The sequence below is a fragment of the Diachasma alloeum genome, unplaced genomic scaffold (genome assembly GCF_001412515.2).
Source record: "Diachasma alloeum isolate Michigan unplaced genomic scaffold, Dall2.0 Dall_scaffold_00187, whole genome shotgun sequence".
Classification (NCBI taxonomy): Eukaryota; Metazoa; Arthropoda; class Insecta; order Hymenoptera; family Braconidae; genus Diachasma; species Diachasma alloeum.
The window spans coordinates 627,681-651,476 of record NW_021680353.1 but is presented as its reverse complement, the minus strand read 5'-3'; the positions used below and the strand labels follow the sequence as shown (position 1 = coordinate 651,476).

The following is a 23,796-nucleotide window of genomic DNA, read 5'->3' as shown; positions in this document are numbered from 1 at the left end:
ATATGCGAATATCATATACGGAAATCTTACAGAATTTCTACACGCAATCCGTATAGAAAACTTCTATACGATTTTTTCATATGTGTGGTACTCAAAATGCCTGTACAGCCACATGTCGTCAATGAAAAAATAAAATAAAAACTGGATTTTTTCTCATTGTTGAAATATAAAAAATAAGTAGTAAAATTATCAGCATGGTATAGACAATCCCCAAACTATCAAATTTCATCGCGATTTCTCCTTAAAAATGGATAAATGTTTAATAGAAAATATTAGCAGATTTTGAACTCTTTAAATAATTTACTCTATGAAGATATTCTCTATAGGAATCCCTTTGATTATATATATTCTGATGCGGCCGGCCCTTAATGAGAAAAAGAAAAAATACAGCGAAAAAGTTTGGAAAATATGTGCCAAAGAATTACTACAGAAAATATCGCAATAGAATAACTAATATAGAAATTTCTAAATCTGATGATTTTTTCCACACAATAATTTCTATTGAACATTTCATTTAGGAAAAACGCACAGAAGAGTTGCAGAATTTTTCAATAAAATCGACGATAAACTTATTGAATTTTGAATAGAAGTTGAATAGAATTTTCTAGCGAATTTGAATGAATTCTCTAATTCATAGCCTGTTCTTCATCAGTTAGTAACAGGATTTAATTTCTTTCTTAATTATGATAATCACCAGCTACTTCACTCTTTACTCCAGCGATTGACATCCAAAGAGAACATATTCCTCTCTAGATAACCAGAAGGGATTGCCCTCGACATATTCCGGTGGTGTTTTATCTGCAATGAAAATGCAAAGATTTATTAAGGGTACTAAGGTGAAACTTGGACATCTTCGGTTGTTGAGAAGAAAAAAAATTTTTGCACGATCTATTCGAGATAATGTAAAAACTACCTATTTTTATTCCATGGCATCTAAGGAAAATAAAAACGAATTAAATCGGGTAAAAATTGTGGTGCAAAGAGCATTTCGAAGCCAAATGTCGAGGTGAAATTTCGTTTTTAGTTTCAAATCGCTCATCGCATCACAATTTTCATCCTATTTTAACTTTTTGCTTCCGGATGGAAGTATTGTAATCGTTCAAATTTAAGTTTTGGATTTTTTGTATTATATTGACCCATCGTAATTCAAAAAGTCTGAAAATGCAATTTTTAGACCGTGTCCGTACGTATGTGTGTGCTAAAGTTTTTCTTCAATTCTTCGCTAATGTAGGTATTATTAAGCCCTATCGATCCCCATTCATTTCAAATTTAAGGCCTGGGTGTACCATCTTTCGAAGGTTATCTTGATTTTTTTTTCATCTTTCGTCATCTGAAATTGTCAATTGAATTCTGCATCATGCAGAAGTTTTGAAAACTTATGAATAAATAATCAAAAAAAAGTAGAAGAAATTCTTAATTTTTTCAAAGAGCATTTTTAATTTTTATTCAGAATAAGTTGAATAACAAGAAATTGAAAAAGGTATCTGATTTACGGTGACAAATGGCGGCCTCTCACCCAATATCATGCAGGGGGAAGACTAATTTCATAAATCTTTTCCCACACTGCACAGACATTTATTACGGAAAAGGCTCTTTGAAAAAAGTTGTAATATTTTGAAGAATATTTTCATCACACTTTTATCACATACAAATGGCAGATGACTACATACCACTGTTTTGAAAATTGAGATACCTAGCTGTCACTGGCCATGAGGAGTTAGTGTTTTGTTATCCACCATGGAAAATGACTGCTAATAGATAATTTGCCACAGCGAATCAGATATTTGTAATTTCCACTTTTTTCAACTCATTCTGAATCTCAATTAAAAACGCTCTTTGAAAAAGTTCAGAATTTTTTCTATTTTTTTAAATCATTTTATCATAACTTTTGGGAATTTCTACATGATGTACCACTCAATTGACAATTTTGGATTACAAAAGATAAAAAAATGCAAATAACATTCGAAAGATAGTACACCCGGGCCTTAATTCATCGATTCGTTTTTTTAATGTTTGGATTTTTTTCGAAAATCGGTTGTCCTGCGATAACTAAAAAAAATGTTCTGAATTGATTGAGTGATGGCTTAAAAAAAATGTTTGGATGTCCCTTTGACCGATTTCGAAGATGAAGGCGATATCAATAATGGTTATTTTGATTTATTCGAAAATTTTCAAAAATTTTGTATTTTTTGAAAATCAGAATTCCGGGGATATCTCTGAATATCATGTTTCAAATGAATTCAATCATAGCTTAAAATGTTTGTTTTGATGCCATCAACTCGAAGTTAAAAGATGATTACGATAGCTATATTGGTTGATTTGATTTTTATGATGATTGTTGAAAATTTTGAATTTTTCATGAATTTCCCCGAAAGTGAGCTTTCTGATAGTTTCTTCAAATGTGATGCTTCCAATTCCTTCAAGTATGTGTAAATAAAATTTTTCTATTGACATTTGATCGAAGTGCTGAGGGAAAAGGTAGAACTAAAAAAGACAATCGGTTGTTTAGAAGAAAAGGGATAATAAGAATAATGATGCTGATAACATTCAACTAAATTGAAGATTATCAACTGACAAAATTAGGTAAAAAAAAATCTTATTCTATTTAATAAAATGAAATAAGTAATGAATTATACACGATAGAAGGAAATGATGTGCAAAATAACCATTCGGAGGGATAGTGCTAATTTATTAGCAAAAATAACTATACTATATACAATACAACAGCATTTTCCCACTTGTTTAGAGTTGAATATCGCAGAACTAAGTACTATAAAATTTTACAAAAATTTCACCGTATTCGGAATTTATCAATCTACCACGGATTTGTTTTTTAAAAGCATCGTGAGAACCGTTTTTCCATAGGATGAAAAAATCGAGTTCGAGAAGACCTATAACCCCCGTTTGACCTATGCCTCGCATGCTAGAACCCGCATTTCATTATTTATCATCTCCTAAACTGTATAGTACAGCTAGTTTGAATTTTTGTCAATAGCTGGGGAACATTATAAACATTATCTATAAAAAAATATGTTGACAATCGTAAGAAAAACCCGTTTTCTTTGGATATACGTTGACTGAATAAATTCTTGAAATTCTCCAATCATGCGGGTTTCGGCTTTCATGCCTTGTCTTCCCCTAGTCAAACTGACATTGATGAAATAATCAGATAATAATTACCGGGGTGAACGGCCAGTGGCACATACGTGGATCCCATGGCAACGTTCCAACTGTGTGTACCAGGGCAACTTCGTACTTCAAGTATTGATCCATACTCCGGTAATACTTCACGAAGATCTTTTCGAAGCCTGAGTGCAAAGCCAGACAGGTCGGTATTGCCACCGGTCAGAAGAATATGCGAGAGACAATCCTGAATGAGATCTTCACTGAGTCCTGCTGTTACGTCTTTTATTATCTGAGGAAGGCCCAGACTGATGTACATCATCTCTGGGGCTATGTAGAGCTCTGGTCCCAAGGAAACTTTCTGTGAATTGAATGAGAGAAAAGCATGAAACAAAATTATGAATTGCGTTTCTACAAATATTTTCAAAGAACTTTATGAGCTACAAGAAATGTATGAGGTATTCCATGTCAAATGAGTCAGCGGCTGACCCTCACCCTCTTGGAAATTGATCTCGGTTTTTTCTACGATTGGGGGACTAAAAAAACTATCTCTAAATTTTTTCAGATTTTTTTAACAGCTCATTTCGGAGATATGATTTTTTCTTTGTTTTTTCTTTTTTTTTTTTTCAATAACTCCAGTTCTATTCATCCGATTTTGATTTATGACACGTCAAAATTTTCGATTTTCTACCATCTATAAGCATATTTTCAGTATTTTTGTTCAACCCCTAGGTGCTCATAATACCGAATTCTCAAGAAAAAAAGTGGAAAAACATTAATTTCCAAAATTATGTCGCGTTTTATTTTGCTCGTCGTTTTTCAGTAATTCTTGTAATCAAAATAAAAAATAGAAAATAGAAAATTATTATTCCATTGTAGTGAATGGAAAATTATTATTTTCATCAGTAGTCCCAATAATAAAGCAAGAAGGGGACAGCGAGCATATGATAGCGCGCCATGTGACAGTGAACATGTCACTGAGTGATGTTTTATTTTTTTTGCCATCAATACATTGATGACGAGCTTCCGAATGGTCTAAAATATTACAATTTTATAGTTTTACAACACTAAATAGTAGCAAAAATTTCAGATGGTTACTGCCACCTCCATGGGTGCTATTAAAATTCCAATGTTTCGAAAAGTTCGTATGAGCGGGTATACATATTTTCTGTCCAAATTTCAAGCTGATATCTCGATTTTTGCACAAGCTAGAATGTTTACAAAGTTTTCCTATGAAAAAACGGGAAAATGGGAATATCTCAAAAACTTTGTATGAACGGGTGTATATGTTTTGATTACTGTAGATAGAAGGCATTGAAGCGAATATTTTGAAAACAAAAAAATCGAAATCGGTCCACTAGTTTTGAAGATATTTGCGGAAAAAGATTTAAAAACGAATCTATTAGATCGATCGAGCTGAAATTTTGCATAGAGTTAGTCCTCATTAAGACCTATAATCTGACAAAATTTCATATTTTTTGGAATTACTTTAGCCACTTAATTACTCACTTTTCTAACAACTGATCACCAGGAAGGGGGCGGTGGACGTGGTCATATACAGACATGGTCGTCAAACTTCGTATTTTTACGTTTCAGACTATTCTATATCATTTGCAATCAAAATTAGAGAATGTGAAAATCGAAGGATTGCAATGCGTGCATTCGGAAGGAAAAAATTAATAAACAAAAGTTCATAAAAATTGTTTTTTGCTTCAATTACGTCAAACAGTCGTACTTCGACTGTTTCGTTTTGCCCCCCTCTCCCCTAATGTTTAACAAACAATTTTTTTGGCACAAGTAAGACTTGCTTGACAGCTGTGCTGTTTTTCTCTGTCTGAATTTTTAGAGATTTGGAACCCCCAAAAATGTTTCAGAATCCTTCAAAAATTGTTGTCTTGAAATCCGTCGTACAATTTTTTCCAGAGTGATTACCCCCTCATCCCAAAGATAAACCCACTAATTACCCAAAATTGTTTATAATCCGCATAGCTATCAACCCTAAGATTGATATGCTCCCGTTTAACAGGTCCCCGTTTCATGTCCTCATTCTCGATATTATAGCTCAACCGACACCGTTCCTTGACAGCCATCGTATCGAGATGAGAGATCGGTATCTGATGATACTCCTTGGGCTGCCAGTGCATGGCTTGCTTGAGATGATAAGCCACATGCCACCCCCCAACAGGTAAAAGTCTCCACCGATGGGGCATCACCCTCCCCCCAATAACCACAGCAACAGTCGTACTCAACGCCCCACTGTCCACCACCACACAGGTCTCAACATCAAGCATGGCACACGCAGCCAGTGGTTTGGGTACCAAACACACCCTGGCAACCTTGACTTCTTGAAACAAATAATGCAGCAGCTGTTTTCGAAGAACAGGATGCATCGCCAAAGGTTCACAGAACATTAAAACAGCATTGGGTTTTCTCAGGGTAGCAGTCAATCCCATCTGATGAAACAGATGATCAACGAATGTCTTGAGGACTTGAAACGATCCCTCACTGAGGAGAGCCTCTGCTGGACTCACCACATCGACATTTGGTATTCCAAGCACTTCAACAGTATCTGTGCAATATCCATTGACGAGTTTCTGATAAAGTGGATTTGTTTTTGCATAGCACATGGACTCCAACGGATGTGCAGCCAATCTTCTCTTCTCCCTGTAAAGCTTCACAGAATTACAAAAAACACAGAATGGACCACTCGGTTTATATGTACAAGGCCCCTTCGTCGTTGTCAATTCCGATAATTTCAGGGATTTCAATTTCTTAGCTATTGATTTGTAATCAGACTTGACTCGACTCGTTCCACTGCCACTCGGGGCTTTGTCAACAGGGCCCTGATACGTTGTGTGGGTTTTGCTGTCGCACTTGGGAATGCCGAAGAGAGAAAAGTGCCTTCGTAGACCAAAATGAGGGGTTATTACCCAGGTATATTTGTTGCCAATTTCTATCACAACTTTTGCACTGGATCCCTCCACACAGTTGCGTTGACAGGTATAGCCACTGCAGTGGTAGCATTTTGGGAATGGTGGGTTTTCGCCGAGAGTTATCACCATGTGAAGACGATAACACATGGATTTGAAGCTGACACTCAACAGTTGGAGACACTTTATGTCTGGGAAGCGGAATTGGACTTTTGATATCAACTGGAGCCATTTCATTTTCCTGGGAATCAATGGGCTTTCATTAATCGATTGGTAATTGATATAGTGTCTTCTGCGATAGTCGGTTATATCACGTATAAAAAAATTCTATAGAAAACTTTGCGAAGTCGCTGGACAATTCTGTGGGGGTTTCTATAGAATTTCTATTGGAATTCGATTGAAAAATTCTATTTGTTTTTTGCGCTGATTCTGTTGGATATTCGATAAGAAAAAGTCAATAGATTTCGAATTTCTATTTGAATTTTTCTCTTGAGATTTAGTCTATAAGAATGCTTGGACATCAATTTTCTACGTTTTCTCCACTCGAATTTTGCAATGCAAAACAAAACAAAATCAGGCGGAAAAAACTTGGAAAATTTGTGCCCAATAATTCAGTAGTGAAGTGGTCAAACGGTTTAAGTCAATTCCATTGTACCACCAGTTCTCGATGAATATCTCAAATTCTAAAGGAGTTGGCAAAATTTTCTTAAAAATCTTTTTGCAAAGAAAAGTGAAGACTATCGAAAAAGATCTTACAAAAATTTCGTTATCTTTCTTAAATTCCGAGTTATTCAACGAGAACTCAATTGGAAGCTAAGTCGACTTAGATCGATTGAAAAATTCGAACAGAAATTCAAAATATATTGACTTTTTCCTGCCAAATATGCAATAGAATCAGTGCAAAAAATAAGTAGAATTTTTTAATAGAATTCCAATAGAAATCCTATAGAAAATCCATAGAATTCCAATAGGATTTTCTAGCGAATTCTGTAGATTTTATATTCAATTTTTTCATGTGTGATTTGTGGACGTCCGCATGAACAAGGACTACTTTGTGAATATAGTTATGTATGCTCTGGTAATATTGATAATATTGATCCCACTCGATCGACGCGATGAGCCCTGAATTTTTTAAATTTGTGTTTCGACTAATTAAAACATTGTCGAGCTGTGAATCTCATCTCCTGAACCACTGGGAGTGAATGGATAATGAATTGCGTCCCTTTCTCAGTTTAAAGTTCGCATTTGATGGGATTCAAATAGTAGCACGACGGAACCACGAATGACCGCAAAGCCGAATAAATTCATCAAATCCATATTGATAATATTCAGCACATTTGTAGCCTAAAATGATCCTCATAGGGTCAACAATGACGTCGCTGGAGACGATGAAAAAAATTATTTAATATTGATGTAAATGGGAGTTGCTGAGACAAAAAACGTGAATATCTCGGAAACTAGAATCGACAGTGGTTTCTTTTTATGCGGACGTCCACATTTTGTTGTTGATATATGGATTAAGGATGTTTATCCAAAACTGTTGGCACTCAATTTTTGCTTCCGAAAGGAAGCATTGTAATCGTTCAAATTTAAGTTTTGGATTTTTTGTGTTATATCGACCTATTATGATTCAAGAAGTTCGAAAAGGCAATTTTTAGACGGTGTCCGTAGCTATGTGTTTATGTATATGTGTGGGGTAATTTTTTTTTCTATTCTTTTTTCAAATTTTCCTATGCCCACAACGCTAATTTTTTAATTTTGTAAGTTTTTTGACAAAATTTTGCGTTTAGTTGAGTGTATTTATGGACCATAAATAATGAATTTTTGAATGAAAACATAAAAATAGGAGAAATTGGGAAACATTTTTTAAAACGAAATATGAAAAAAAAAATTTGGTGGTGGTGAAAAATGGAAAATTTTGATCCCTAATAAATTGAAAACAGATGAGTAGAACTCGAGTTATTGTAAAAAAAACCGAACAATTTGAAAAAAAAAAATCTCCGAACTGGGCTGTCAAAAAAATCTTAAAAAATTTGAGAGATAGTTTTTCAAGCCCCCCAATCGTAGAAAAAATTGCCATCAATTTTCAAGAGGGTGAGGGTCGGCCGTTGACTCATTTGGCATGGAATACCTCATCTAATATAGTTATTTTTGTTAATAAATTAGCAATATGCTTCGAATTGTTATTTTGTATATCATTTCCTTCTATCATGTATTTTATTAAATTGAATAAGATTTCTTTTTACCTAATTTTGTCAGATTTTCAACTTAGTTGAATGTTACCAGCATCATTATTCTTCTTATCCCTTTTCTTCTATACAACCGATTGTTTTTTTTACAGTTCTATCTCTCTCCTCAGCCCTTCGATAAAATATTAATAGAAAACTTTATTTACACATAATTGAATGATTTTGAAACATCACATTTGAAGAAACCATCAGAAAGCTCACTTTCAAGGAAATTCATGAAAAATTCAAAATTTTCAACAATCATCATAAAAATCAAATCAACCAATATAGCTATCGTAATCATCTTTTAACGTCGCCTTAACAGAATTAAAACAAACATTTTAAGCTACGATTGAATTGATTTGAAGCATGATATTCAAAAATATCCCGGAATTCTGATTTTCAAAAAATGCAAAATTCTTGAAAATATTCGAATAAATCAAAATAACGATTATTGCTATCGCCTTCCTCTTCGAACGCAGTGAAAGGGACTTCCCAAACAAATTTTTTAAGCCATCATTCAATCAATTCAGAACATTTTTTTTAGTTATAGTGGGACAACAGATTTTCGAAAAAATTCAAAAAACTAATCGATGGATTAAATTTTAATTAATGGCGTAGGGCTCAACAATAACTACATTTGAAAAAAGAAGATTCAATTTCATCCATTCATTAGCGAACAATTAAAGAAAAACTTTACCACATATATATATATATATATACACAGGCGTACGGACACGGTCTAAAAACTGCATTTTCGAACTTTTTGGATCATAATGGATCAATATACCTAACACAAAAAATTCAAAACTTAAATTTGAACAATTACACTGCTTCCATTCGGAAGCAAAAAATGCCGAATTTTCCTCAAACATAAAAAACTTGGATTTTCGGAAAATGGATAAACACCTTTGAAGTTATGATTATGTTATAATAAGGGAGTTGTCGGTGCCGAGTGATTGGAAAATTAATGATTTGACATGAGTTAACCTCACTTACCAGAGATAATCGGTGTCCGATGTTTTCCTCAGATATTTGCAAGTACTACCGAAGGCTATAATATCAGGTACATCGCAGTAGAGCAATATTTTGATCCATATCTCCTCCGGGAAGACAGCTGGATCCATTTTTAATTGATATGATTATCACCTACCAATTATTAATATAATAATGGGGCACGACAGAACGGAGTTACAATTATCAGAGCCGTCGGGAGCACCGCGCGAGCGACACTGCCGTGAAAAGTCACGAAATGTGACACTCCCAATCTGTGAACTTTCAGCCGGGTACCAATCCGAGAGAAACCAATACGCTAGTCAAGTTCAAGGTTACGTCATATAATACCACCGGTTTGGAAATTTTGTAATGTTATCATCTATGATCAGAGCGAGAAGCTAGTCCTTTTTTCGAACTGACGTACGACAAAATTTCATAGAATTTCGGTTGGACTTGTAGGGGAGGATGGGGCAAAACGGCCCCCCTTCAATCGTCAATATTTCCCGATTCAATAATCCGATTGGGATGAGTTAGAGCTCGTTTTGAAGAATGAAAAATTATCTTCAAAATGAAGTTGAAACATGACATTATTGACAATTGAAGGGGGGCCGTTTTGCCCCACCCACCCCTATTGATTTTTCGCCGATTCTATTGTAAAATTTTGCTACTGAATGTCTGAAATAATTTTTAAATTCTTTATTGATTTTCAAATGAATCATTTACATCAACCAAATGATTATAAATGTTCTGATTATAAACATTTTCATTTATAATCTTTTCTATAAGAGTTTACGATCGTTGAAATGGAATCGCATACCGCGGCTGCAAGAAAAACCTCATGCACGATTTCCCAACAACCACCAAGTGCAACATGTCGCTGTATAGACTTCACGTGGACAATGACAGCGAAAAATCGCCGTTGTTACCTGTCCACCGAAATGCCACATGTGGCAAGGCAGAATCTAAAAGCAAAAACAGTTTTTCATCATGCCGTGCGAAAACGTAACTTTTTAGTTACGCTTCGCGTGCCTAAAACGTCCCTTTTCCACACTCTCGGCCGAAAAAATTTAATAGAAAGACCTATTGAATTCGTTGGAAAATTTTATTGAATTTCTATTGAGCTGTTCTATTAGTTTTTGGCCGATTCTATTGAAATGTTCAATAGAAAATATTCTGTAGAAAAAGTCAATAGAATTCAATTTTTCTTTATAACTTATTTTATTGAGATATTTTCCATAGAATTTCTTCGGCTCAAATTTTCTAAGTTTTTTCGTTGGATTTTCTTGAGAAGAAAAGAAAAATGAAAAAAACCTAGAAAATTTGAGTCGAGCAAATTCTGTAGAGAATATACGTAAAGAATAAATTATATAGAAAAATCGAATTCTGTTGACTTTTTCTATTGAACATGTCAATAAAATCAGCCAAAAACTAATAGAAAGTTGAATAGAAATTCAATAGAATTTTCTAACGAATTCGATAGGTTTTTCTATTAAATTTTTTCGTGCGTGCTTTGTGATATCGTTAAAAATATCGTTCAAACCGCCACAAGCCGAAGGCGAGTGCTATTGTGATAGTATATTTCGATACTCATGGGAAATCATCAGTCTCATGTCTCATGTTTTTCACTTCAAGTTCAAAATTCATCTTGCTTACATTAATTCAATCTGAGTAATTATCAAATTATCATCCTAAATCTAAATGTTTCAATGAAACTTCAACCATAAAGTGTGACGACTCTATGTCGTCCATAAGCACATGAATCTTTTGGTAATTGAATGTTATTATTTGATAAATTGTATGTGTCGATGTTCAGAAATTAAAAAAAAATCAATTATTTTCCCAATTAAAAAAACCCTATATGTCTGTTTTTCGGAACGGCATACATTTCACTTAGTATTTTTCCTCCCTGTGGCGAAGAGAATTTTTCTGGTGAACATGTGGTTGTTTCGTGAACGCAGTGACAATAGTATATTTACAATGATTTAAAGTTCGAATTTATCATCCAGGAAATGTTACATTTAAGGCTATTATTAATCAGTAAAAAACAATGAAATTGACGAGTGCAAACGACGGGTGAAGAATTTTCAAATCGAATTTTCAAAGCCTGTTTTTCTGGATTCCGGAAAAAATAGACCAAGGGAAATTTTCAAGTGGGGCGGGTTTTAGCACGTTTGGAGGGGGTAGCCTATTTTTTCTTGGTCTTTTTTTCCGTCTACGTGTTTTTCTAGTGCATCTTCTTTATTTGCACGCAAGATCATTTCAATGGAATTCATCGATTCTTTGGTGAATTCATACAGTTCTCGTGGAGTTATGATTTGATTGTCATACGGTCTTTGTATACAATCGTATCGCGAGATGACTTTCCGTGAGACGTTGCAAAGAAATGCCATTCTTTAGTTATTATTATTCATAAGTTACGAGTCATGATTAATCACGTCTAAATTTCAAGAATATTAAACAATAATACTCTGGCAAGGTTTTACAATTCTGCGATTAATAGAATTCAGAAAGATAACATGCTGAAAAATCAGTATAATTGCCGGGCGGCTCACTTGTTGCGTATCAACATTCTTTATTTATAAATTTTTTTTTTATTATTTAATTTTTTTTTTAAAACGAAAGTAGATTTTTTTTAAATCTCTAACGAAGTTGTAAACTAGGATAAGGGCAAAAATTAAACTTTGTCAGGAAAATTCAACAACTGGACCACGTTTGAAAGAACTTTCCATTCCAGCGATAGAAAATTTTTCAAAATAATTGCAGTTATCCTAGTTTACCACTTCGCTACAGAAATGTTTTGAGGGATTTTATAAAATCCCTCAAATCTCTCTCTCCCTATACTTCACTTTCAAGTTCAAAAACGAAAACAGAGTTTTGGCTAAACATAAACAAGGTTTTTCAAATTACAGTGACATAGTCGTGAGGAAACTCTCAAATCCCACGCATTTTAGAAAAATCATATACGGACGAAATTTTGGACAATGCTCCCTTTTGCTTCCGAATGGAAGCCTGTTAATCATGATTTTTTTCGATTTCCTAATTTTCTGTGGAAATGCCTAGAAATGTCATGAAACGTGAAGAAATGATGTTTTAAAAAAATTTCTGTATGTGTGTAGGTATAGTGTGTGCACATTTATGTCCGGTTGTCCAGAATTGTCCCTATAACTCGAGAACGATGAACGCAAAGACGCTAAAATTCTGGCTGCTAATTGCATGGCACTACTGATAGTCAAATTTGTGCTAAATTTCAGGTCGATCGGTTGAGTGGTTCCTGAGATATAACGATTCCTCAAAAATCGTTTATTGCCGATATCTCCTTAACCATGCGACGGATTCCATTTTTTTTCAAAATACTCATCATGATGATATCTATTCAATTGGATCGAAAAAAGACCATTCCACCTGGAGCAATGTAGTTTGTATACTCGTCTTTTCATTTTTTTTCACTGAAATAGCTTGTATGCATGATAACTTAAAAAATAATTGAGATAGAAACTTAAAACTTGGTATGATTTTAGGTCTTATGATAACAACGTTTGGAATTGTAGATGAACGGAATCGGACCATTTGTTTCGGAGATATTCAACTTTGTATGTGAAACTCTTTTGCTCAATATCTCAAAAACTACTAATCCGATTTCTTTTTTTTTTCAAAATGTCCGTCTTGCTGCCATCTACCTAGATATAACGAAATATGTGTACCATCCCATTGAAAAGTTTACAGATATTTATGTTTTTCTATTTTTTTTGTTGGAATTCACTTTTGTGCATTATGATATAGGTAAAACTCAGGGAAACATTTTGAAACCTTGGGTTATAGTTAGGATTGTCAAGAAACATTCCTATATCAAATTTTAGAACGATATATTTGAGTGTTCTTGAGATGGAACAATTTACCCAAAATTCATGAGCGCATCCTTCCCAGACCAATTGCATTTGCGGAAATACTCAACGGTTTTTGTAACCAATGAAATTTTGGTAATCCCTTCCCACCCTCGTTGGTCAAGGGCAAGTCACTTTTTCCGAAAATCGTAAACTGTAGACTACTGCAAACAATTCACGGATTCATTTCGCGCTTCAATTCAAACCTTTAAATCGACCTAGCCAACTCTTGTATTTAATAGAGTTAAATTCAAATCATTAATAATAATGAGTATAAGCTCAATATAAGTTTTCAAGTAGTTTTAGGGCTAGTGTAATTTTGTGCATTCAATTTTTAGGGCAATGATAGTGATAAATCAAACGACTCAACGCGTTTATATTCATTCATAAACATTATAAGTATTCAAATTACTATTCAGACAAAACACAACCCACCGAGTGAAAATATCGTAACTTAGTCGTCTTAGTTTTCTGCCATATTTTAGTAAGAATTATCGTGGAGACGAGACATTACTTGCGGTCTTACTCAGCGCGCTCGGTGAAATTAGCTCGGCGTAGCCTCACCAAATAATTGATATCTCAGACCCGATATAGCAATAGGGTAAACTGTCCATTAGATGGCCGCCTAAGAAAACCGCCCAGTAGATAGACGTTTGTTTGTTAGGAATTGCAAAAAAAAATCGCGATTCGGGGGTTAAGAATCACAACAGTTAGTTCAAATTCAAAGTAATAATTCACATTTCAGCATTTTTTTGCGTAATTTGCTATCCAAAAGTAGCACGTCCATCTATAGGGCATTGTCCATCTACTGGGTAGCTCACCCTAGTCGATGAAAATTTAACAATGAATTCTCTGATAAGCACTTCATAAAATATATTTTTTTCTGATTTTTTTGCGAGCTGTCTTTTCGTTTTTTACCAACATTTAAATTTGTTGGCAAAGAAATTGATTGTAAATTGGACTTTTTTGATCCTACCGCACTTTGGCAAAAAAAATACAACCAATATTTTTTGGTTTTTCGATGCAACTAATATTTATCAAATCATGATGCTAAGGTAAACGACCCTAATACGCCCGGCTAGCTAAGGTGAAAACATCATTAGTCCAATATTTCTATCGAAATGATCGTGAAGATGCGATGGTTTAAATTAGATATCAGAGGGTAAAACCTTCAGAATTGGAATTCACTTATATTAATCATGATAAATGCTATTCTTCAATAAATAAATGTGGAAAGTCTCAGGTCCCTACGCTCGCTCACTTGTCCCCATGCACGTTTGACACATGTCCCTATTCTCGTCTCGTTATTTGAGTGATATGGAAAGGTTATATCCAAACTAACGGTGAAACTAAAAATGGGTGCCTTTAATTTCTGGGTGACCTAAGTAGCTAATATGAATTTTAATTCTTTCAGACACCTCATGTAATAATTATGGGTGCTCAGGTATTTGTACGGGACCACCCTACCAGCGCCTCCCTTCAAGAGCTATATAATATTTTTAAAATTGTAAATTCGAATTTCAATTAAATTCAAGAACGCATGATATGGCAAATTAATAACAAATCATACCAGCGTCGTGACTTCTGCACGACTTGACATAAAATATTATAGAGCACTCGGTAATAAATTTCGTTGTCAACGAATGTGTGTACAGACCTCGTCTTCGGCTCGGCCTGTAAACTACACATTCGTTAAAAACGAAATTTGTGCCCTTGTACTCTAATGTACTATAAATTGACTAAGTCACATTCATTTTGTTTCACCCCATGTATAGAACTAACTATATCGTGAGTATCCTATTTTATGCTAAAACAACATTGAAAAATATCTCGAGGCACAAAATCATACTTCAATTAGACACTCCAACCTTTTAAATGATTTATTCATCCCTTTATTCCGTTACCAGTTGATAGTTGATCGCAAAACGAGCATAGGATCATACCATCTCCATTGTAGCTATTCTTTTATTTTATTGAATTTTTAACGAAGGGATTTTTATATTTAAAAATTGCGAGTTTTTTAACTTGCGGCTGAAGAATTCACTCTGTCGTAGCACCAGTTGATGTGAATGTGATTTTTTCTGTTATTATTCAATAAATCATGGTTCATCGATGTCGATAACTTACGTTATTAACAAAAATAACGCTAATTGTATTTCACTCTTAATAGATTCTTGGGACTGTCAAAATCATTAAAATGTAATTGCTCGTGAAATCTGAACGAGCATAGGGTTAGGGACGGGCCTAGGTACATTTACCTTATAAACAATTACTTGATGACACATCACATTTTGTTTTTCCCGTAACATGTGCAAAAAAATTGTTTTCCTCACGTTCACATGCATTTCTGGACCTCTTCTGCAACATATTCAAACCCCAGGGAAAAAAACAGTTTTGGCCTATTGAAATAGCGTGGTATGTCTTTTGGGAAAATCATATGAAAATCTCTCTGAAAAACTGACAGGGATTTTTGTGAGGTCGGGACTAGCTCATTATTGAGAGAATTTCATGTTGTATAAGGCTTCGCACCTTTACAACTGAACCTGATTTTACCTCTTGAAAGATGTTGAATCTAAATATATAATAAGAATGACACATTACTAAAATATATAAAGCAGATTGCTGGCCAATCTTAGATTATGTCCATCCACTACTCCTGTAGTCCAGACCTGGTACCAAACAAATTAGTAGCGAAGTGGTCAAACGGTTTAATTCGATTTTGGCTATTGGCCAGTTTTCAATGAATATCTCGAGACCTAAGGGAAATAGCAAAATTTTTCTCTGGATCATTTTGGTAGCACTCAATTCGCTCTACAAAAAAGTTTATCATGAAAATTTCGCTATCTCCCTTAAATTCGGAAGTATTTCTGGAAGACTCAACTAAAGACTAAATTGACTTAAATCGTTTGACCGGTTCGGTACTCAAATGATAGGCGTAGCGGAAAGAACCCTCCGCAAAATGACAAAAATTCGCCGGCCCGATAAGAGTCACTCCGAGACCCGGAGCTCATAATATAATATCCGCCCAAATTCACCTCAAACACCGCCTAACCTCCTATAGGCATTAAAGAATTCTAAGAGAATTAGAATTTAGAGAGAAAAAATTTCCGCTTCACCCAGCCGGGAATCGAACCCGGGTCTCCCAGATACGCGCCGGGCACTCTTACCGACTAAGCTACCGGGAACCACAGAAATTCACTCTCAAATTCACCTCAACCACCGCCTAACCTCCTATAGGCATTAAAGAATTCTAAGAGAATTAGAATAACCCTCTCTATAATCCCTCCAATACACTACTTTACGAACGCACTAAAATAGAACCCATCACCGACAGATTTCACAAACTGACAACGAGTTTTGCTCTTAGCAAACTGGACCATATCCGAAACCTCGGCCACAAACGCAATCCTAGGATCAGGTCTTGTTGAAAAGACCCTCAGCACACCTTATTTGAAAGTCTCGAAACCATCTGAAGGGAGAATATGGGATCTGACTCCTGGGGAAGCCTTGTTCATCTCTAACAATAAACGGTGAAATTCTGTAACTCCTCACTCTTCATATCATCGCTGTATACTGTACCATCTCATCATGCACTCAATCTTGTAAAAATTATCTTTAATTTCTCGATGCTCATTCAGCAAAATGAACACAGACTGTTTCTTTTTGTATCAACTATTAGGTACATAAAATGTAAATATTAGGTGTACAAATTAATAATTAATAACCCCTATATTTCGTGGTTTATAATTGCGTTCAAAAACTTAATATTTCAATATTTTGTATGTTGGTAGTATTCAGTTAGCGAAGCAGTAAATACTTCTTACATAATCTTAAAAGATAGTAGTAAACACAATATCTGTCGATAAGCAACATTTGAGGCACTGCATTCTTTTTGCATTTCAATTAAAGAAAAATGCTGCTGAGGCTACTCAAATGATTTGTAGTGCTCTTGGAAAAAACGCTGTAACACATAAAACGTGTAAAAAGTACCAGAGGTTTACAGACGGAGATTTCGATCTTGCGGATCGAGAACGGCTGGGTCAACCGCAAAAATTCGGCGATGAAGAACTCGAACAACTCTTGGCTGAAAATTCTGCTCAAAGCCAAACAGAGCTTGCACTACAACTCGGAGTGACTCAAAAATGCATTTCTCATCGCCTACATCAACTTGGCAAAATTCAAAAGAAGGGTAGATGGGTTCCTTATGATCTGAGCCCCGAAAATAAGGAGCGACGACTGGAGAGGGCGTTATCTCTGTTCACTCAATTTAAAAGAAAAGATTTCTTATACGAAATCATTACGGGCGACGAAAAGTGGGTGCTATACGACAACCCTAAACGCAAAAAATCGTGGGTGAATCCCGGCGAACCATCGACGTCGACTCCGAAACCCAATGTCTATGCGAGAAAAGTGATGCTATCTGATGGGATATGAAGGGTGTGATATATTATGAGCTACTTAAACCTGGTCAAACTGTTACTGCGAAGGTTTATCAACAACAGCTTATTCATTTGAATGATGCATTGGAGCAAGAGGCCATATACTGGCAGCGGAAGTAGACAAGTGATTCTCCAACATGCCAACGCTCGACCGCATGTTGCCAAAGCGACTAAGGATATTATCTGTGAATTAGGATGGGAGGTTCTCCCTCACGCGGCTTACTCGCCTGATCTCGCCCCATCCGACTACCACCTATTTCGGTCTTTTCAACACCACCTAGCTGATGAGCACTTCAAAACAATCGACGAGGTCCGAAAAAGCATCGATGAATTTATTGAGTCAAAACCGCCAAGTTTCTTTCGCGAAGGAATTCGTTAGTTGCCAGAAAAAGCATCGATGAATTTATTGAGTCAAAACCGCCAAGTTTCTTTCGCGAAGGAATTCGTTAGTTGCCAGTGAGGTGGAGTAAAGTCATCGAAAATAATGGGGAATATTTCGACTGTTAAATGTCTTTTTGTTTTTTTATAATAAACTCTGATTTTCATGAAAAAAAGCACCTTATTAATTTGTACACCTAATACTTGGCTGGAGGCCCCCAAGCGATGGCCAGTTGCAAGTTCCTTGGAATTTGCAATAAATTTCATTAAAAATAAAAATAATAAGAATGATTTTTACAAAAAGCAGAAAACTCATTTATTAATGATGAATTTACAGAGTATTTTGAATTTTCGGATGTAATACTGAGCATATCTGCGCAATCCAACTGTGAAAGAAGGATAAAACTTAACAAGTAGAAATTTTCGTTAATGCTTAAGGCCCGGGTGTACTATCTTTCAAACGTTATCTCCATGGTTTTCTTTCATCTTTCGTCATCTGAAAGTGTCAATTAAGTCCTGCATCATGCAGAAGTTTTGAAAAATTATGAATGAATAATCAAAAAAACGTAGAAAAAATTCTCAATTTTTTCAAAGAGCATTTTTAATTTATATTCAGAATAAGTTGAATAACAAGAAATTGAAAAATGTATCTGATTTACAGTGACCAATGACGGCCTGTCAGCCAATATCATGCAGGGGGAAGACTGATTTCGTAAATCTTTTCCCACACTGCACAGAGACATTTATTACGAAAAAGGCTCTTTGAAAAAAGTTGTAATATTTTGGAGAATTTTTTAATCACATTTTTATCACATAACAATGGCAGATGACTACATACCACTGTTTTGAAAATTGAGATACCTAGCTGTCACTCCCATGAGGAGTTAGTTTTGTTATCTACCATGGAAAATGACAGCTAATAGATAATTTGCCACAGCGAATCAGATATTTGTAATTTTCACTTCTTTCAACTCATTCTGAATCTCAATTAAGAACGCTCTTTGAAAAGTTCAGAATTTTTTGTATTTTTTTTTTAATCATTCTATCATAATTTTTGGGAATTTCTACATGATGTACCACTCAACTGACAATTTTGGATTTCGAAAGATGGTACACCCGGGCCTTAATCTTGAAAATTAATCATTCTTGAGTGAAAAGTCAAGAAATAGTTTTTAAGGTGAAGAAAATGGCGAAAAAATATGCTTCAATCTTTTTCTCTGATGTGCAACGTCGACTTATCAAATTTCACCCTTTTGATACTGCATGGAACGATCATTTATGCACTAGTGAGAAGTGCAGCGATGTAGGGATTTTTCTTCTCCAGTACTTCACTCTTGTACGTCTCGATCTGTTTCTTCAGATCATCCTCAGGAAGAGACTCATCCAGAGTCTTACATTTCGCAATGAAACCAGCGATCAATTTTTCTCCCTCTGCTTTTATTTTTCTCTTCTCGTCAGCTGAATTGTACCCCTCAAACTCGATATTCTCTCCGTCCTCCAGCTCTATCTGTTTTGCTCTAGCGAATTCGATGATCTCCTCTGGGAACTCTACCATTTTAGCTACGTGAATACCGAAACTCTGATCGCAAATTCCGGGTTTGACCGAGTATAGGAATGTGACATTGTCCTTCTCGACTAGAGCTGTGACGTGGTAATTTTTGACTGTTGGGACTTCCTCGGCGAGTCGTGTTATTTCGTGGAAATGGGTGGCGAAGAGACAATACGCTTTTATTTTCTTGGCTATGTACTCGGCAATTGACCAGGCAACTCCACGACCGTCGTAGGTGGAGGTGCCACGGCCAAGTTCATCGATGATTATGAGAGAATTACAGGTTGCAGTCTAAACGAAGAGACAATTGTCATTATTAGAAATATATTCCGAGGAGAATTAGATTCAATATAATCACAGATGAAACGAATTTCAAAGAAGACCTAGTAAATTCATTCAAAAATTCGATTGAAAATTCTGCAGCTAATTCTATTGGAAAAATAGAATTGGATTTTCGAATGAAATTGAATTTGTGCCAATTCTATTGGCAAATTCTGCAGCTTTTACGTACGAAAAAATTTAATAAAACAATCTAGCGAATTCGCTAGACAATTTTATTAGATTTCTATTGAACTGTTCAATAGAAAATATTCTATAGAAAAAGTGAAAAGAATTCGATTTTTCTATACCACTATTTATTCTCTTGAGATATTTTCTATACAATTTCCTCGGCTCAAATTTTCCAAGTTTCTTGTTCGATTCTCTTGATGAAATGAAAAGAAAAATAGAATTTCAAAAACTTGGAAAATTTGAGCCACGAAAATTCGATAGAAAATATCTCAATAGACTAGAAGAATAGAATAGAAAAAGTGCGGCTGGTCACTTAAAGCGCCCAGAGTCACCTAAATCATATGATCTTTTGTAACTTCCGCCTTAGTTTCGGTCAGTCACACAGCCCCAGCCCTGTGTTTCTCACTAGGCTAATAAGGCTGGTGACAGCCGCTTGTTGTAAGTCCTCTGGTTTCAGGAAAGCCTGGCCCCAGATTTTATAGCGACGGAGTGCTAATAGGGGGCATTCACATAAAATGTGGATGACGCCCTCCTTATCGCCTCCGCACAGTCTGCAGTCTTCTTGTTCTGCAAGTTTCATCTTGAACAGATGAGCTCTGAGAGCTGTATGACCCGTAAGGAGCCCTACTGCTACCCTCAGATCCCCTCTGTGCAACTCCAGAAGCTTTCTGGTCCTAACTCTTAGTTGCCCTCTCATAAGCAGTTTCGCTTGTCTGCAGGTCGCAACTTTCTCCCAACGCCTGACATGATCCCGCTGGAAATGATCTTTAATAAGAGTTTTTCCCACTGCGAAGGGCATGCCAAGCAGGCCGTGTGAGGGCACACTTTCTGTACCCTCCTTGGCCAGCTTATCTGCCTCTTCATTACCCAGAATCCCATGGTGACCTGGCACCCAGGTTACGGTGACCCGGTTGTTTTTACCCAGTGTGTCCAATGCCTGCATGCATTCCCACACCACCTGTGACTCTGTAGTGGGTTTTTCCAGGGCGTGTATCGCCGCCTGGCTGTCACTGCAGATGAATATTTTCATCTTTTTTGTGTCTCTCGCGTTCAGATACTCTGCACACTTAAGTATGCCCAGCATCTCTGCTTGAAAGACGGTTGAATGATGGCCCAGCGGAAAACTCTCTCCGAAGCCATCTTTCAGACGGTAGATGTCTGCCCCAAAACTTTCATTGAAACCAGAGCCGTCCGTAAATCAGTAGTCCTCTCTTGGTCCTGGTTTACGTTTCGAGTCTAGCCACTCCTGTCTGGGTGGTATACTCGTTCTGAAAGTTTTCCTGATCTGATACTTCCTAGGAATCCTATCCGTCTTACCTATGAAGGGTCGATCATTGATTAGGCTAAGCCTTGTATGGCCTTGGCCCGTCATCTTCCATTCTAGTTGGCACCTTAGTCTATATGCAGTTGTGGTAGCACAACTCACAACCCTAAGGTCGAGGGGTGGGATACTGAGTGCTATTTCTAGCGCCTCAGTAGGTGTCGATTTCATGGCTCCTGTTGCAGCCCTCAGGAAGGTTCCCTGTAGGCTTTTCAACAGGTTCCTTGTTTCCGTCTTACTCACCCTCGGCCACCAGACGACCGCAGCGTATAACAGTCTCGGAAGTAGAACTATTTGGTAGAGCCAGAGCATCATTTTAGGATTGAGTCCCCATGTCCTGCCCACAGCTCTCCTGCATGCCCACATAGAGGCAAACACTTTATTTCTCTGAGTACAGATATGTTCTTTCCAGCTGAGTTTATTATCCAGGAGGACACCCAGATATTTCACTCTGCTGGTGTAGTTAATCTCCGAGCCATTTAGCTTCAGAGGTTGGATCTTTTCCAGTTTATAATTTCTGGTGAAAACCAGGATTGTTGTTTTGGCTGGATTTACCGATAGGCCAGTTACCCTGCACCAGTCCTCAATGATATTGAAGGCTGTTGCCATCAGGTCCCTTAGCACCCTCAGAAATCCGCCTTTCACAACAACTGCCACATCATCGGCGAAACCGATGACGTGGAAGCCGGCCTCACTTAGTTGATTTAGAAGTCCATCTACAACCAGGTTCCATAGCAGGGGCGAGAGAACTCCCCCCTGCGGACAGCCCCTAGTCGGACGTCCCTCCACACATACCCTCCCATGTCCTGCCGACAGTCTTCTGCTTTTCAGCATGTTTTGTGTCCAAGCAATGATAGTCTTGGACACCTGTCGTTCTTCCATGGCTTTTTCTATAGCCGGATTCGAAGTGCTATCAAAAGCCCCCTCAATATCCAGAAAGGCGCCTATGGCAAAACCCTTGACCGCCAGTTGTCCCTCAATCAGTCCCACCAGGTGATGTAAGGCGGTATCTGTTGATCTTCCCTCTCTGTATGCATATTGACAGGGGGAGAGGGGTCTGTCAGCCAAGGGCCCGGCCTTGATGTGTCTATCCACCAGCCTCTCCAGGGTCTTCAGGATGAAGGATGTGAGGCTTATAGGACGGAAGTCTTTTGGTTTTATATAACCGGTTTTTCCCGGCTTGGGAATGAATACTATCCTAGTCTCATTCCACACACTAGGGACATGTTTCAGGGCTATACTAGCTCTGAGTATCTTGGTTAGGGGTCCCGTGATAGTCTCTATCCCTTCCTGTAATAGGGCTGGGTAGATCCCGTCTGGTCCCGGTGCCTTGAAGGGTTCAAAGGTTTTGATGGCCCACTTGACCCCCCAGGGCTGCACTACTTTATTTGCCAATGCCCAATCATGGGTTTCGTAGACATCCCTCTGATTTTGCATTGTTTCTTTATCTCTCTCCTGGGCCTGTATGAAGCCTGGAAAGTGGGTGTTCATTAGGAGTTTCAGAGTCTCTCCCATGGTTTCCGTGTGGCTGCCATCTGGTGCCTGTAGGCTCCCTAGATATGGAGTCTTGTTTGTTCCAAGGATTTTTGCCAGCCTAGAGGTCTCCGATTGACTCTCCACATTGCTTGTGAAAGCCCTCCAGCAGTCCTCTTTGGCTGCCTTTATTGCCTTGTTGTAATCTGCGAGCAAGCCTCTGTAAGTTTTCCATGCGTCTTCCTTACGGGGGCCCGCTCTCATGTTCTTAGCTTTGTTAAAAGCTTTTCTAGCTTTGCCCCTCAGCCCACCGAGCCTCTCTGACCACCAAGGAGTCTCAGTGGGCTGCCCTTTCGGGATAAGCTTGCAGTTTGTCTCGAAGGAGTCCATGATGGCCTGGTTTAGGGCAATCGAAGCCTCCTCCAGCTGCTTTTTGTTGTTAAATCTGAGGATGATATCCCTGAGATTGTCAGATAGACTCTCTCGGTAATTTCCCCAGTTTGTTCGTCTTGGGTTTCTCACCCATTCCGTTTCTTTCACTGTGTGGATGGACATTCTTATGGTTTGATGATCGGACGCTGAGAGGTCCTTTGAGACCCTCCAGTCCCCAATCATGTCTGCCACTCTATCCGTCCCCAGAGTGATATCTATGACCTCCTGTCGTCTCCGATCTATGAAGGTAGGTTCTGACCCCCTATTAAGGATGTTTAGACCGGCCCCCATTATGAATTCCTGGAGGCTTTCCCCCCTGCCGTTAATGCCGGTGCTCCCCCATGCTACATGGTGCGAGTTGGCATCACAACCTAGCAGGAGTTCAAGTCCCCTTTCCTTCACATGGTTGCATAGGTCCTTTACTTTTTTCGAAGGAGGTGGTTCAGCCGAGTCATAGGGCATGTAAACTGACCCTACAACCAGGCTCATTTCCTCGCCTTGTCCCAGGCCCAGATCCACTTGTGCCACAGCCAGGT

The 23,796-nt window shown here is 37.1% G+C and overlaps 2 protein-coding genes across 2 annotated transcripts in view; both read right to left on the bottom strand.

Annotated features, from left to right (window-relative positions):
- Positions 1 to 10: 10 nt before the first annotated feature.
- On the bottom strand, positions 11 to 9,471 carry LOC107048349. The gene is made up of 4 exons (XM_015271492.1): positions 9,281 to 9,471; positions 5,088 to 6,294; positions 3,181 to 3,484; positions 11 to 798 (listed from the first exon to the last, which is right to left on the bottom strand). The coding sequence occupies exons 1-4, from the start codon at positions 9,406 to 9,408 to the stop codon at positions 710 to 712; spliced, it is 1,728 nt and encodes a 575-aa protein (XP_015126978.1). The 5' UTR covers positions 9,409 to 9,471; the 3' UTR covers positions 11 to 709.
- Positions 9,472 to 18,984: 9,513 nt separating this feature from the next.
- LOC107048354 (DNA mismatch repair protein Msh2) overlaps positions 18,985 to 23,796 on the bottom strand; it is a 30,190-nt gene continuing 25,378 nt past the window's right edge. The window contains exon 8 of the mRNA XM_015271496.2: positions 18,985 to 19,815. Within this exon, the coding sequence (XP_015126982.1) occupies positions 19,252 to 19,815 (564 nt within the window). The 3' untranslated portion in view covers positions 18,985 to 19,251. The remainder of the gene's footprint in view (positions 19,816 to 23,796) is intronic.